Below are 15,373 nucleotides of genomic sequence, written 5' to 3'. Positions count from 1 at the left end.
AATTAGCTGGGCGTGGTGGTATGCACCTGTAATTCCAGCTACTCAGGAGGCTGAGGCAGGAGAACCCAGAAGGCGGAGGTTGTAGTGAGCTGAGATTATGCCACTGCATTCTAGCCTGGGTGACAGAGCGAGACTCTGTCTCAAAAAACAAAAGACGAATGATAAATAGCCAGGCGCAGTGGCTCACCTGTCATCCCAGGACTTTGGGAGGCCAAGGTGGGCGGGTCACCTGAGGTCAGGAGTTTGAGACCAGACTGGCCAACATGGTGAAATCCCGTCTCTACTAAAAATACAAAAAAGTAGCCTGGCATGGTGGTGAGTGCCCAGCTGCTCGGAGGGCAGAGGCTGCAGTGAGCCGAGATTGCACCACTGTACTCCAGCCTGGGCGACAGAGTGAGACCTGTCTCGAAAAAAAAAAAAAAAAAAAGACTAAGGATAAATCAATGATTGCGACATTGACTATGCGTCCATAAACTTCAGCTGAGATCGCACCACTGCACTTCAGCCGGGGCGACAGAGCGAGACTCCGTCTCAAAAAAAAAAAAAAAAAAAGAATTTCACCCCAACCTGGATATTCTTACATGCTTCCCACCTCCTCTGCTCATTTCCTTCTGGGCTTGAACGAGGGAATGTGTCAATAATTTCTCTTCATTCCTCTTCCCTTCCTTGACCAACTGGTGATGTCCACAGCAAAGCAGACCGAGAGCACGCACCCCAGCAGAAATCAGGAGAGAATGCCAACATCCAGCCCAACATCCAGCTGATCCTCCGGGCAGAGCCCACTGTCACAAACATCCTCAAGGTGAGTGTGCCCTTCCCTGGCCACCACGGTCTTCTCTTTCTTCTTCCCAGTGCTCCTTCTGCTTGCAGATAAACAAACAGGCCACAGACCTCTGTCTCCTTTAGCTTTTATACATAGTTGCTGTGGAGGTAGTGAAAGGGGAGGCAAGGGCAGCTGCCACCGAATGCTAACCCGTGGGACCTTCATTTGTACACCAGGCACTGCAGTAGGCACTTTCACTTAGGCCGTCTCACGTGGAAACAACAGAGACGTGGGTGCAGTGGCTCACGCCTGTAATCCCAGCATTTTGGGAGGCTGAGGTGGGAAGATCACTTGAGGTCAGAAGTTTGAGACCAGCTTGGCCAACGTGGTGAAACCATGTCTCTACTAAAAACACAAAATTCACTGGATGTGGTGGTGCATGCCTGTAATCCCTGTTACTTGGGAGGCTGAGGCAGGAAAATCACTGAACCCAGGAGGCAGAGGTTGCAGTGAGCCGAGATTGCGCCACTGCACTCCAGCCTGGGCAATAGAGCAAGACTCCGTCTCAAAAAAAAAAAAAAGGGAAACAACAGAGAAGCTCCCAGCTGTGACCTTGCCCACTCCAACCTCACCACCTGCATGCCAGTGTAGATGAGAGGGATGGATCGGAGAGCAAGGGTGGGTTTTAGGAATTATTTTCCAGATCGAAGTCAGAAAGATGTAGATTACATTCCAGGTTGTGAAAAAGAGAAAATGTGGCTAGGCTGTATCTTGGGTGGGGGGTCTTCAGTGTTCTTCAGGACTTGATTTCCTGTCCTGTCCCCAGACGATGGATGCAGACCACTCTAAGTCCCCGGAGGGACTGCTGGGAGTCCTGGGCCACATGCTGTCCGGGAAGAGTCTGGACTTGCTGCTGGCTGCCGCTGCTGCCACTGGAAAGCTGAAATCCTTCGCCCGGAAATTCATCAAGTGAGGAAGGCCAAGCCCCTGACCCCAGGGCATGCAGGGAGGCCACGTGTTGGGAGGAGATAGCAGGGTAGGAGTCAGGTACCTGGGTCTGGGTCTCATCCAGAGACCCACGGGCCTAGGCAGAGCATCCTGGCTGGAGATCTTGGAGGAAGGGCCTGTTCTTGCGACCTAAGTGTTCCTTTCTCTTCAGCTGAGGATGGAGTGGACATGTTTGGTAAAGGCATGAGGGTAAGGGTTGAGGTGTTGAACACTGGGCATGGAGGAATTCTGAGTATGCCCAGTTATTAATAAGGGGCTCTCAAATTCTGTTGCCTTTGGTTGTCCTGGAATTTGACATATATAGAACATGGTTCCATTCAGTGAGCCATTCTCTAGGCCTTGGAAATCTTCTAACAATAAATATCCTTCTGGCCGGGTGTGGTGGCTCACGCCTGTAATCCCAGCACTAAGGGAGGCCAAGGTGGGTGGATCACCTGAGGTCAGGAGTTGAAGACCAGCCTGGCCAACTTGGTGAAACCCTGTCTCTACTAAAAATATAAAAAATTAGCCAGGTGTGGTGGCGGGCATCTGTAATCCCAGCTACTTGGGAGACTGAGGCAGAAGAATTGCTTGAATGGAGGCAGAGGTTGCAGTGAGCTGACATTGTGCCACTGTACTCCAGCCTGGGTAACAGAGCGAGGCTCTATCTCAAAAAAAAAAAAAAAAAAAAAAAAAAGAAATCCTTCTTTTTCCTGTACCAATGTGTCTCTTTTAAGTTTAACCAGTAACTCAGACTCTAGCGACCGCTCTCTGAGCATGTGTAGTCCCCAGCGCCCAGCTACTGCTCAGCTTATGCCCTGGTTAATGCAACCTGTCTCCATTCCTTTCAGTTTGAATGAATTCACAACCTATGGCAGCGAAGAAAGCAGTAAGTCAGCCCTGTGCATCTGCAGGCCCAGTGGGCCCTGAGGAGGGGTGTGGCGGGAGAGTGTGGGAGAGAGGAGGGCTCCCGGGCTCAACAGGGGGAGGCTGTGTTCCCTCGTCAGAGCCATGACCAACGGAAGCTTCCACAGAGCTTGAAAGTGGGTAATGCTGGAAAAGTATTCTTCCCAGACCATCCATTCCTATGTCTCCTTCCGCCCTCACTCCTTTATGACTTGGTTGGGTATGCCAGGAGAGGGTGCTGGGGGTCTTTGGTTTCAAGGAAGGGATGATGTTCCAGTTGAGACTCAAGAAAAGGATTCTGAGCCTCAGAGCTTTGAAGGAGCCACTTGGTCCCTGACCTTCCTAGAGGCAAATCCCGATCCCTGTCGACCCAGACAAGGACCGCCCCCTGCCCTCGTCTGGGAGCTCAGCCTTCCTGTCCTTCCACAGCCAAACCGGCCTCCGTCCGGGCCCTGCTGTTTGACATCTCCTTCCTCATGCTGTGCCATGTGGCCCAGACCTATGGTTCAGAGGTGAGAGAGAGGGGAGCAACCGGGACGGGGGCTCAGGGGAAGAAGGTAACCCGGAACTCTCCCCACCTCACCGCCTGCACCCCCACAGCCTCTCAGCCAGTTAGTTCTGTGGGCCTCAGAAACCAGGTGCCCACCCGGACGGCCCCTTCAGCCCCATGTTCACACTGACCACTAGGTGGCAGCATTGCCCCCGTCTGGCTCCCTTAGAACAGTTCGTCCCCAGTCTTCGGGCTGGGCAGGAGCAGCAGCCTGGCGGGAAACGGTGCAGTCCCGGGTCCAGCGCTGGCAGGCGCCGCGCCCTCCCCACTCGGCTGGTGCCCCCCTTCCCCTTTCCCAGGTGATTCTGTCTGAGTCGCGCACAGGAGCTGATGTGCCCTTCTTCGAGACCTGGATGCAGACCTGCATGCCTGAGGAGGGCAAGATCCTGAACCCTGACCACCCCTGCTTCCGCCCCGACTCCACCAAAGTGGAGTCCCTGGTGGCCCTGCTCAACAACTCCTCGGAGATGAAGCTGGTGTCAGTGGCCCGGGCGCCCACTCCAAGGGTGGCGGTGGGGGCAGGGTCAAGACCCTCTCCCCGAGCCCGTCCCCTGCTCCTCTGTGCTGACTTCTCTGCACTCCCGCAGGCAGATGAAGTGGCACGAGGCCTGTCTCAGCATCTCAGCCGCCATCTTGGAAATCCTCAATGCCTGGGAGAATGGCGTCCTGGCCTTCGAGTCCATCCAGGTAGCCCCGCCTTCCCAGCAGCCTTCGCTCCCCTGAGACACAGAGCCAGCCAGTGATGACTTGTTATATTTCGTAAGGGCAAGAAGACCTTTAATCCAGGAGTTCATGTTTTGATATCGATCTTTTGTGTAATTGTAGTCTTAGCCACTCCCTCTGGCCCAGGTAGCTCTGGGAAGATCAAACTTGTGGGGAGTGTGGCCCGGGACTCCACCCGCTGCACTGAGCTGCCCACAGAGGCTGAGAAGGTGATGGTGGTTCAGGAAAGGGAGATAGATGGTAGCCCATCACCTTTCCCTCTCCCCTAGAAAATCACTGATAACATCAAAGGGAAGGTATGCAGTCTGGCGGTGTGTGCTGTGGCTTGGCTTGTGGCCCACGTCCGGATGCTGGGGCTGGATGAGCGTGAGAAGTCGCTGCAGATGATCCGCCAGCTGGCAGGGCCGCTGTTTAGTGAGAACACCCTGCAGTTCTACAATGAGAGGTCAGTAACCCACCTTCCCTTCTCAGACCCTACAAGTGTGTTGTGAGAAGTCAGCACATCCAATAACAAGCACCCTTCTCTTTTCTGACCTTCGCAGACACGCTGCTCGATCATTCGCTCACTCACTTTCCCATTCATGCATTCACTCACCTGACTCGGCAAACATGTACTGTGTCTCTGTGGCAGAAGCGTTTATATGCCAGCACCTGCTGTGTATCAGAAATGCAGACCCAAACAGGGTCTGCCCGCAGAGACTCAAGTTCTAGACAACTAGCTCCCAAAAGAAGAAAACTGTATGACTGTCTAGGAGCTAGGAACCTGTCTGTAGATTTTACACGCCATCCCCCGCCCTCAGTTCTCTCTTAGGACAGTTTCCTGCCCTGGCTCTTCAAGGGCTTGGAGGACTTCCTTGGTGACCAGCTACATTGAGTTCATTCACCCATCCAATAAGTTGTTTGCTTTTTTTATTGTCAAACACACATAAGATTTGCCATCTTAGCCATGTTGTTTAAGTGTGCTGTTCAGTAGTGTTAAGTATATTCACACTGTTGTGTAACAGGTCTTCAGAACTTTCTTCTTACATCTCTGAAACTCTGTACCCGCTGAACAACAACTTCCCATTTTCCCCTCCCTCCAGCTCCCAGTAACTACCATTTTGCTTTCTGTGTCTAAGAATTTGACTACTTGACACTTTTTTTTTTTTTTTTTGAGACAAGGTCTTATTCTTGCCCAGCCCAGAGTGAGTCTCACTGCAACCTCAAACTCCTGGGCTCAAGTGATCCTCTCGCCTCAGCCTCCCAAGTAGCTGGGACTGCAGGCCCACAGCCAGCTAATTTTTCTATTTTTTGTAGAGACACGGTCTCATTATATTGCCAGGTCTTGAACTCTAGGCCTCAAGTGATCCTCTCACTGGGGACTCCCAAACTGCTGGGATTACAGGCGTGACTCACCGTGCCTTGCTGAATTTGACTACTTTTTAGATGCCTCATTTAACTGGAATCATACAGTCCTTGCCTTTTCGTAATTGACTGACTTCACTCAGCGTGATGTCCTCAAAGCTCATCCATGTAGTAGCATGTGACAGGATATTCTTCCTTTTTAAGGCTGAATAATACTCTGTTGTGGGCCAGGCGTGGTGGCTCACGCCTGCAATCCTAGCACTTTGGGAGGCTGAGGCGGGTGGATCACTTGAGGTCAGGAGTTTAAGGCCAGCCTGGCCAACATGGTGAAACCTTGTCTCTACTAAAAATACAAAAATGAACAGGGAGTGGTGGCAGGCGCCTGTAATCCCAGCTACTTGGGAGGCTGAGACAGGAGAATCACTTGAACCCAGAAGTGGAGGTTGCAGTGAGCCGAGATTGTGCCACTGCACTCCAGCCTGGGTGAGAGAGTGAGACTATTTCAAAAAACAAAACAAAAATAAAAACAAAACCTCTGTTGTGTGGCTATACCACATCTTGATCCCTCCTCTGTCAGTGGACAGTTCACCTGCTTCCACCTTTGGGCTATAGTGAATAGTGCTGCTGTGAACTGGGATGTTTACCAGCCAATATGTTTTGGGTGCTGCCATGTCTTTATGGCAACGTTGAGGATGTCTTTATTTTATTTATTTATTTATTTGTTTGCTTGTTTATTTATTTATTTATTTTTGAGACGGCGTTTCGCTCTGTTGCCCAGGCTGGAGTGTTGTGGCCTGATCTCGGCTTACTGCAACCTCCGCCTCCTGGATTCAAGAGATTCTCCTGCCTCAGCCTCCTGAGTAGCCAGGATTACAGGCATGCGCCACCACACCCGGCTAATTTTTGTATTTTTAGTAGAGATGGGGTTTCACTATCTTGGCCAGGCTGGTGTTGAACTCCCGACCTCAGGTGATCTGCCCGCCTCAGCCTCCCAAAGTGCTGGGATTATTGGTGTGAGCCACTGTGCTGGGCCTGAGGATGTCTTAATAGGGAGAAGGGGAAGCATTGAGCTGAATGAGGTTTGGAGGGTCTGGAAAAGCACATCTCGTGTTCCCCTTGCTTCCTTCTTTTTTCCTTTCTTCCCGCATTTCCCCGCTACCTCCCCCCTGTCCTACCAAATAGGGAACTCATTCTGGTGTAACCCATTCTAAGCACCCTGAGTCCTATCTGGGTAAGGGGTAGTGGGAAGTCTGTGACTCCATTGTGCAGGTGGGAAAACTGGCTCTAAAAGTCATAGCAACTTTCCCAGAGCCACCCTGCATTCCAGGAACAGTCAGCACTCGGCCTGGGTCGGTATTCACTTCCGAAGCCTCTTTCCACGAGAAAATTCCTGGATATACACTTCTATCTGCCCAGCTACCAGGGGCCGGGAAGAGTCCTGTGGGGCAGCCCTTGGACCTCTCCTGGAAGGAACAGTTTACTTTGGGAGGAGGCCAGGGCTGGGCGGGGACCCCCAAGCACTCACCCCAGGAGGAAGTGATTGCGTTTGTTTATGTGGCAGGTTGGCAGGGCCCAGGCCTGCGGGATGGGGGAAGTTGGAGAATAAAAGAAAATGTGAATATCTGGCTGGAATGGCCAGGGGGAGGAAAGTCCCTGCCCAGTCCCTGTTGATAGGCTTTGTGTCCTCCAGGTGAGAGACCTGCCAGGAGCAGAGACGGAGCCAGGTCGCTCCGGGGTGTACCCTCCCCCAGCGCAGAACTGAGTTAATGCCCCAGGGAGATTTCTGTAACCCAAGTCCAGGGGAAAGTCTGGCATGGCTGTTCCCTCCTCTCCTTCCCCACCCCACAGTGGCACCTGAGCCTCAGGTCCTCTCGGCCCTCTCCTAGGGTGGTGATCATGAACTCGATCCTGGAGCGCATGTGTGCCGACGTGCTGCAGCAGACAGCCACGCAGATCAAATTTCCCTCCACCGGGGTGGACACGATGCCCTACTGGAACCTGCTGCCCCCCAAGCGGCCCATCAAGGAGGTGCTGACGGACATCTTTGCCAAAGTGCTGGAGAAGGGCTGGGTGGACAGCCGCTCCATCCACATCTTCGACACTCTGCTGCACATGGGCGGCGTCTACTGGTTCTGCAACAACCTGATCAAGGTATTTGGGCTGGAGTGGCTGTAGGCTGACATCGGTCCTGTCCCCTGGCTCCCCACACCTGGCCTGGTCTGCCAGGCTTCCTTAAGAGGCTGCCGTGAACCAGGTGGCCTCCCCGGGATGCCTCGCCTCAGAGTTGCCTCCTTGGGGAGCTCTGGCCAGAGACTGGGATTCAGCCTGAGGGGCGGAGCAACATCTGGAACCCCTCTGCGGGCCTTCCTGTACAGTCATGCTGGGGTGGCAGGGTGTCAGAGCCCCAGATCCCAGGCCCCTGGCTCCTGAACTGCCCCGCTTCCTGCGCACTAGGAGCTGCTGAAGGAGACGCGGAAGGAGCACGCGCTGCGGGCAGTGGAACTGCTCTACTCCATCTTCTGCCTGGACATGCAGCAAGTGACCCTGGTCCTGCTGGGCCACATCTTGCCTGGCCTGCTCACTGACTCCTCCAAGTGGCACAGCCTCATGGACCCCCCAGGCACTGCTCTTGCCAAGTAAGATTCTCTTCAGAGCTTGCCCTGCTCCTGCCACCCAGGGTCAGGCACCCCTCACCTAGTGCCACTCTGGGGTGACACAGAAAGCTCCGGGTCGCCTCTCACTGTCCCCCTTTTTCTGGAACCCTTTGCCAGGCTGGCTGTATGGTGTGCCCTCAGTTCCTACTCCTCCCACAAAGGACAGGCATCCACCCGCCAAAAGAAGAGACACCGCGAAGACATCGAGGTAGGCCCCCACCTCCCACCGCCCCCGCCGGCTTCACTTGTTCACTGGTTTGTTCAGCATTTCCTGAGGATTCCCCAGGCAAAGGGAAGCAGATGGGGCCCCTGCCCTTGGGGCAGCTGTGCCCGGGCATGATTGGTCAGGAATCTGCATGGGTGATCTGTGTGGCCCCAACCTGCCCATGGACACAAGGGGTCTGTAGGATTGTGGGAGGGGTTGAGCAGAGAGGGACTGAGGCCCTGCTGGCCATGCTGACCTCACTCAAATCGGAGCTCCAGCTCTTTTCCCTGACAGCTGGAAGCTGGGGGGGTTTAGGAGTGTGTAACAGTGACTCTCACACCCTCTAGGACTATATCAGCCTCTTCCCCCTGGACGATGTGCAGCCTTCGAAGTTGATGCGACTGCTGAGCTCCAATGAGGATGATGCCAACATCCTTTCAAGCCCCAGTGAGTGTGTGGGCTGGCGGCACGCCGCTCCCGTTCCTGGGAATTCACTCCCCGATGCTGCCACTCTGCCGCTGCCCCAGCTGCAGGCATCTTTGCAGCTGGTCAGAGAGGGTGTGGCAGGGACCTGCTGTTTTAGCCCCCAGGGGGGTGCTCTGTGTCTTGCCCCTAGGGAAGAGGTTGCTGTTCTCACTCCCTGAGGGTTGAAGCTCCTCTGCCCAGGTCCAGCCCAGCCCACAGCTGTTCCCCCGAGCCCCCCTCCCGCCCCCGCCTGCAACCCTCCTGCCCCCTCCCTTACCCAGGGTTGAGGGGATGACAAGCTACCCAAGTGAGTTCACCGCCTCAGGCACAGCCTGTGCCATTGACTCACCAGCTCTGACCTTCCTTCCTTCCCCCAACATGCCCGGAGAGGCCTGGGCTGGAACTTGGGACTACTCCCCACCTTCCTGCCTAAAGAGCACATGCCCCCACCCCTCTGTTCCCTGGAGGGCATCCTTCTCACTGTCCTCTCCTCCCTGCCAAACTTACTGCAAAGGGCTCCTTCTGTGGCATTTTTCCTGTTTCCAGAGATTTCTCCTGAGCCTGAAACTTTTCTCTGAAGGCTTTTAGGGACTAGGGGACCGATTATACACTTAATCAGAAGAAAAATGCTCCAGCTGCAAGGGCTGTGACCTTTAGTGACTGAGCCAGCCCCCATCTGGGTCTCCTCATCTGTAAATGGGGTGTTGTGAGGAGTAAGTGGCCTAGGAAGTACCAAGATCGGCCCCTGGCGCTGTGTGCTCGCCACACATTAGTTTTTCTCTCGTCTCCGTTGGGATCTCTCTGTATCCGAGGCCCCTCTGTGCCTTTTTTTGTTGTTGTTTTTTGAGTTGGAGTCTCCCTTTCTTGCCCAGAGGGAGTGCAGTGACGTGATCTTGGCTCACTGCAACCTCCGCCTCCTGGGTTAAGCAGTTTTTCTGTCTGAGCCTCCTGAGTCGCTGGGACTACAGGCGCCTGCCACAACGCCCGGCTAATTTTTGTATTTTTAGTAGCGATGGAGTTTCGCCATATTAGTCAGGCTGGTCTCGAACTCCTGAACTCAGGTGATCTACCCGCCTTGGCCTCCCAGAGTGCTAGGATTACAGGCATGAACCCCCGCGCTCAGCCTGTTTTTTTGAGACAGGGTTTTGCTCTGTTGCTCATGCTGGAGTGCAGTGGCACCATCTCGGCTCACTGCAGCCTTGTTCTCCTGGGCTCAAGCAGTCTGCCTCAGCCCCGCAAGGAGCTGGGACTACAGGCTTTGGCACCATGCCCAGCTAATTTTTGTATTTTTTGTAGAGATGGGGTCTCGCTAGTTGCCAAGGTTGGTCTTGAACTCCTGGGCTTAAGCAGTCCTCCTGCCTTGGCCTCCCAAAGTGCTGGAATTACAGGTGTGAGCCCCTGCACCCAGCCTCCCTCTGTGCTCTTGATCTCAGGGTCTTCTCTGGGCTTTCCATGTACCAGTTACCTCCGATGGGTGAAGGTCGGGTGGGGGTATCCCCAGGGAGCGCCGCTTTTGCACTTGGCAGGCTGTTCCCCAGCGCTCCGTCTGCTCTGTCCCACAGCAGACCGGTCCATGAGCAGCTCCCTCTCAGCCTCTCAGCTCCACACGGTCAACATGCGGGACCCTCTGAACCGAGTCCTGGGTAAGTTCCCCACCCGTGCTGCTGAACCTGGGGCTAAGCTGGACGAGTCCCTCTCCTCATGGAGGCTGGGCGACCTTGTCAGCTGGAAGGGACCTCATGGCGCCCCTCCCTTCTCCCTCCGTGCTCCTCATTGCTGGCTGTCCTGGCTCCCAGGCTCCTGTCTAGTTCCCCCCCTCCCCTCCCCGGTTGCCTTTTATATTTTCTCTCTCTGACACCCCGTTTTGGGGACATGCTCAGCATGTATTTCTTTTCCCTTTTCAGTCCCGCCTTCTCCCAGAGTGTGACTTCACCCCCTCTCATGGAACTCCCTCCTGTCACTCTCCACAGCCAACCTCTTCCTGCTCATCTCCTCCATCCTGGGGTCGCGCACCGCTGGCCCCCACACCCAGTTCGTGCAGTGGTTCATGGAGGAGTGTGTGGACTGCCTGGAGCAGGGTGGCCGCGGCAGTGTCCTGCAGTTCATGCCCTTCACCACCGTGAGTACCACCTTCCTGGCTCTCCCACTGGTGCTGGGGCCTCGGCGCAGCCCTTGGAGCAGGGAGGGGCCTCCTTCCCCTGGGACAGCACGCCCACCACCAGCCATCCAGCAAGCAGCATCTCTGTCTGTGGCAGGTGTCGGAACTGGTGAAGGTGTCAGCCATGTCCAGCCCCAAGGTGGTTCTGGCCATCACGGACCTCAGCCTGCCCCTGGGCCGCCAGGTGGCTGCTAAAGCCATTGCTGCACTCTGAGGGGCTTGGCATGGCCGCAGTGGGGGCTGGGGGCTGGGGACTGGCACAGCCCCAGGTGCCTCCAAGGGAAGCAGTGAGGAAAGATGAGGCATCGTGGCTCACATCCGCTCCACATGGTGCAAGAGCCTCTGGCAGCTTCTAATTCCCCGCTTCTGACGCCTGACCTCCAGGATGTCTCCTGGTTTCCTCTTTTGAAATTTCTTCTCTGTCTGCCAGCACCTGAGGAGTGTGAGCAGCCTGGACCACAAGCCCAGTGGTCACCCCTGTGTGCGCCCGCCCCAGCCCAGGGGTAGTCTTACTTCTGAGGAACTTTCTAGACGCAGAGTGTGTGTGTGTGTGTGTGTGTGTGTGTGTGTGTGTGTATATTTTGTAATATGTGAGGGAAATCTACCTTTGTTCATGTGTAAATAAAGCTCCTCGTGGATCCCTTTGCGACTGTGGGTGCTGTTGGTGTCAGTGTCACCCGGGGCGGGGCACAGTGCTCTCTCCCTGGACTGCCTATGCTGTGGCCGGGGAAAGCTCACTGCTGTGGTGAGGAGGAGGAGGAAGAGGTGCAGAGGTGGCAGGGCTTAGGATCCTATGTGGACTTGCTCAGCTGAGGAAGGGCCAGGGGAAAGCAGCTTCCCTTCCTTGGAGCCAAGTTGGCCGGCCTGCTGCCCCCTCCCGCAAAGCCAGCTGTACCCTGAAAGGGGAGAGGCTTTGGCTCAGGGCCCCACAGTGCTGGGGCAGGGTGGCCTGCTCTGCTGTCTCCCGAACCTGGCCCAACCCTACCCACACTCTGACTAGCCTGGGATTTGATCTGTTGCCTCCAAAAAAGGACTGGGGGATGGGAGGCGGGGGGGATGAGGGCCGGACCTTTCTTTAACCCTTCCTTGCCTGCCTCACACGTCTCCGAGCCCCTAGATGGATGACTCCGAGCTGGCAGTGGACACTTCTGACCCTGCTTTCCGAGGAGCCACGGGCTGGGGAGGTGGGAGGGACCGAGGAGCTGAGGAGGACAAGGCTTGGGCAGATAGTGGACTGGGGGCTGGTGGGGGTACCCCAAAGCCACACAGGAGTCTTTGGCTGCAGGCAGGCCTCACACCTGCAGTGTGGTCGCTGGCCCCCGTACTTGCCACAGCTCCACACCCTCCTGTGCTGTGAGCTTAGCGCTCTTCAGCTTACGGGGCTGCTGTAAGCAGGAAGTGACCAGCTGGGGCAAGTGCAGAGACCGAGCCTGAGGAGGAGAGAAACTCCAACTTGATGGATGGGCTCAAGTTTATGGAAGATGGTAAGTGACAAGCCTGGTACAGATGCTCAGCACTCCCTGGCTTCATCTTGTCTGACTGTGTCTGGCCTGTTAAGCCCACCTGGACCCCATGTGCTCTCCTTTCCGGGTTCCCATGGTCCCAGTGCCTCTGTCTTCCTTGCGCGGCTGTGGCTGCTTATTCCACGTCTGCCTTGTTCCCTACTGTGTCCCCAGCACTTAGCCCAGCGTCTGCACAGAGTGGGTGCTCAGATAAACACGTGCTAATGGAATGAATGTCAGACGAACTTGAGAACCTTCCCCCTTCTCCCTGGACCTCCTCCCCGACCTCCCTCAGGCCTCTCCCACCCTTCAGCCACCTCCCCAGCCCCTGACCAGGCACCAGCTGGACTCAAGAAGGAGGAAGGACATGACTGGAGGCAAACACTTTATTATCCTGAAGTTTGGTTACAATGCGACAGTGGAGGGGACACTGGTGAGTCGGGGGTGAAGAGGTGGAGGGTGACAGTCGAGATTCCTTTCACACACACGTCTGACATCATTCCTCCTGTCTGCTCCCTCCCACATCCCCAGTCCCCGTCCAGCAAGGCAAATGTCCAGGCACCTGCCCAGCCCTAAAAAGAGTCATAGTCTTGACCCTCGTGGGGGCAGGGCAGGTGTCCCGAGGGCACCCAGAAAAACAGGAGACACGTTGGTGATGCCTGAGTTCCTCATGCGGGGAGTCAAACCATGTCCCAAAAGTCTTAAGAAGAAAAACGAGATTCCCCAGCAAGTTCGTGGGACCCCAGGGCCATGCTTCCCAGCTCTGGCTGCCTCTGCTTGTCCAGGGACCTCACACCCAAAGGGATGGAGGGGTCGCTGTGCAGTCGGCTGAGGCCAGAGTGAGGGGTGCAAGGACCCAGATGGGGAACACTGCTGTTTAAATATTAAACAGGGATTTCTTGTCTCCCACGTGGGAGACCTGATACTCCCAAGGGCCCCAGGTGGGGACCCTCGGGACCAGGGGCTTACTGTGGCTCATCCCAGTGCCCACTGCAGAGCCAGGGCTGGGGAGCAGTCACAGTAATAAATACTTGGTATTTACCTATCTACCTCCCAGTCCAGGGGATGGGAGGACAGGAGCTTTTCTCACTGCTACAGGCAGGAGAATGAAACTCAGAAATGCAGGGAAGGACACAGAGGCCTAGGGCTTCGTTCTGCTCTTCCCTGTCTTTAAATATGAGGCTTAAATAGGCATAAATATTAAATAGAGATAAATACATGGGATGGGGAGGGCTTGGCTCAGGACTGGGCAAGGTGGCGTAGAACGCGGTACGCTAGCTCCAGGAAGCGCTGCAGATGGGAGGCAACCAGGACGCCTCCCGCCCGGCGCTGGAAGGCAGAGGTGAAGGCTGGCATGGCACCCTGGGTGGGCTGCAGGGCAGGGGCCATTCCCAGGTCTTCCATCTGTAAAGGAAAGCTGCGATCAGTGGCTGGGCCCTGCTGAGTGGGTGTTATTACAAATGAGGAAATGCTGGGGGCTGACAGGCCCGGCTGCGGTGCCCAGAATGCCAGCATGACCTTGGCCACCCTGCCCAACAAGGCTCACCTGCTGCCAGATGGTGGTGGCAAAGTCGGCAACGTCCAGCTGCAGTGTATCCAAGGTGGGGCCCAACTCAGGGGAGATCCCTTCCAGGGCCTGCAGGAGGCCCTGGTAGAGGAAGAGGCCGCTATGGAGTTGGCTCAAGCAGCCTGTCTGGGAGACAGAGCGGAAGAGTTAGGGGGTGCTGCCTGAGACCCTCCCATCAGGCCCCCGGCTTGGAGCCTGGAGACCTGGGGGAGCCCATGGGTGTCCCTCCTCTCCTTTCCCCTCCTCATCAGCCTTATCCTTTCCTGACACTCACCAGCTGCAGGGCCTGGCTGGGGCAGCTGCTCAGGGGAGCCCAGGGGATGCCCAGAGAGTGTCTAAGCAGCACCAGCTCCTCGGGGTGGCACAGCTTGTAGGTGGCACACTGGGGATGGAAGGATGCAGAGTGAGACTCGCCGTGGCCAGGTCGCCGCTCCTCCTTCCCTGGTCCTCTCTGATTCTCTGGTCTTTCCCCTCCCTCCATGTCTTGCCAGGCTGTTCAGTTCCTCTCTGCCCTGCACCCCCACCCTCTGATCTCACAGCGGCTCTTGCCCCTTCTCCTGAATGTGATGCCTCCACTCCCATCCCAGCCAGCCCTCCGGAGCACTGTCCCCACCAAGGTCCTCCTCCCCAAGTCCCTTCCCAGCCTTCCCCAGCTCCACCGCTCCTAATATTCTCCCACATCCCTTCCTGAGGATGTCGGCCCACAGTTCCATCCCCCTTAGCTCTCCCCACTGGGCTTCCCTCCCCAGCCCTCTTGCCCGCCTCACTCACCAGCTTCTCCTGCAGCGCGGCACCGTCGCCCTGGATCTTCCTTACTTGCTCTAAGCACTTGAGCAGGAAGCTCTGGGGCAGGGAGCTGGCAGGGCCCAGGGGGGTGGCTTCCTGCACTGTCCAGAGTGCGCTGTGCCACAACAGCAGCTGCAGGGCTGGGGACAGAGCGGGCTCAGGAGACATGCTGTTCCCTATCACCTGAGGCCCTCTCGGGGACACTGGGTGCCTTTAATCCCCATTCCCAGAACGGGGATCCCCAGCCCCTCTGTCACACCAGCCTCCCTCCTATGCCAGGGCGGGCAGCTCTCCCATCCTGGGCCAAGACACTCACCCATCAGCTTCATGGGGCTCTGGGCGGCAGGTACAGCCATGGGTCTGGGTGGGGCTGGGCTGCAGGCTCCGGGCTGTTTTGGGGCCCAGCTCCAGGGGGGCCTTTATACATAACCCCACGGAGGCCTGGGAGGAAATTACCTGGGGCCACGACTAAGACTTAGTAATAACTTCCCAGGATTTATGCAAATTTGGTGTCCAAGACAATGCAGGGGGGTTGGAACAAAAAGCTGTTTGCGAAAGTTTTGTGAAATTGTGGAATCTCTGATACTTCTTTGACGTCGCCTTGCCCCCCTCAAACTCCCTTCCTCCCGCTGCCCCACCCAGGCCTGAATGGCCCCAGGGTGTTTGAACAGAACAGCTGAACAAAGGCTGAGCCGCTGGTAGATGCCTGGAGGCGGCAGCAGCCTGTGGGGAAGTGGCGGCTGAGTGGGGTCTCCCTGTGCTC

The 15,373-nt window shown here is 56.1% G+C and overlaps 2 protein-coding genes and 1 non-coding gene across 11 annotated transcripts in view; 2 read left to right on the top strand and 1 right to left on the bottom strand.

The window, feature by feature from the left end:
* Positions 1-11,401, top strand: part of MED24 (mediator complex subunit 24) — a 40,899-nt gene extending 29,498 nt beyond the window's left edge. For all 6 annotated transcript variants that reach the window (XM_025360864.1, XM_025360869.1, XM_025360870.1 and 3 more), the window contains 14 exons: positions 691-802; positions 1,590-1,732; positions 2,602-2,639; positions 3,086-3,168; positions 3,506-3,684; positions 3,794-3,893; positions 4,199-4,374; positions 7,160-7,424; positions 7,728-7,909; positions 8,045-8,135; positions 8,480-8,579; positions 10,160-10,240; positions 10,568-10,716; positions 10,853-11,401. In XM_025360864.1, the coding sequence (XP_025216649.1) occupies positions 691-802; positions 1,590-1,732; positions 2,602-2,639; positions 3,086-3,168; positions 3,506-3,684; positions 3,794-3,893; positions 4,199-4,374; positions 7,160-7,424; positions 7,728-7,909; positions 8,045-8,135; positions 8,480-8,579; positions 10,160-10,240; positions 10,568-10,716; positions 10,853-10,969 (1,816 nt within the window). In that variant the 3' untranslated portion in view covers positions 10,970-11,401. The remainder of the gene's footprint in view (positions 1-690; positions 803-1,589; positions 1,733-2,601; positions 2,640-3,085; positions 3,169-3,505; positions 3,685-3,793; positions 3,894-4,198; positions 4,375-7,159; positions 7,425-7,727; positions 7,910-8,044; positions 8,136-8,479; positions 8,580-10,159; positions 10,241-10,567; positions 10,717-10,852) is intronic.
* On the top strand, positions 2,906-3,009 carry LOC112610517. Its single transcript, XR_003116403.1, has one exon. It is a non-coding gene; the product is annotated as a small nucleolar RNA SNORD124 (small nucleolar RNA).
* A 1,228-nt stretch (positions 11,402-12,629) lies between the features above and the next one.
* Positions 12,630-15,080, bottom strand: CSF3 (colony stimulating factor 3). Of its 4 annotated transcripts, none has more exons than XM_025362568.1 (5): positions 14,927-15,080; positions 14,587-14,750; positions 14,099-14,206; positions 13,804-13,950; positions 12,630-13,661 (listed from the first exon to the last, which is right to left on the bottom strand). In XM_025362568.1, exons 1-5 carry the CDS (start codon positions 14,964-14,966, stop codon positions 13,497-13,499), a joined length of 624 nt encoding a protein of 207 aa, XP_025218353.1. In that variant the 5' UTR covers positions 14,967-15,080; the 3' UTR covers positions 12,630-13,496. The 4 variants fall into 4 exon arrangements, with proteins under 4 accessions (XP_025218353.1, XP_025218354.1, XP_025218355.1 ...); XM_025362569.1 differs by having other exon boundaries at positions 14,596-14,750; XM_025362570.1 differs by lacking the exon at positions 14,099-14,206.
* Between the last annotated feature and the right edge of the window lie 293 nt (positions 15,081-15,373).

The sequence above is a fragment of the Theropithecus gelada genome, chromosome 16 (genome assembly GCF_003255815.1).
Source record: "Theropithecus gelada isolate Dixy chromosome 16, Tgel_1.0, whole genome shotgun sequence".
Classification (NCBI taxonomy): domain Eukaryota; kingdom Metazoa; phylum Chordata; class Mammalia; order Primates; family Cercopithecidae; genus Theropithecus; species Theropithecus gelada.
Note: the sequence above shows the minus strand (reverse complement) of the source record. Positions and strands in the feature narration are given on the sequence as shown.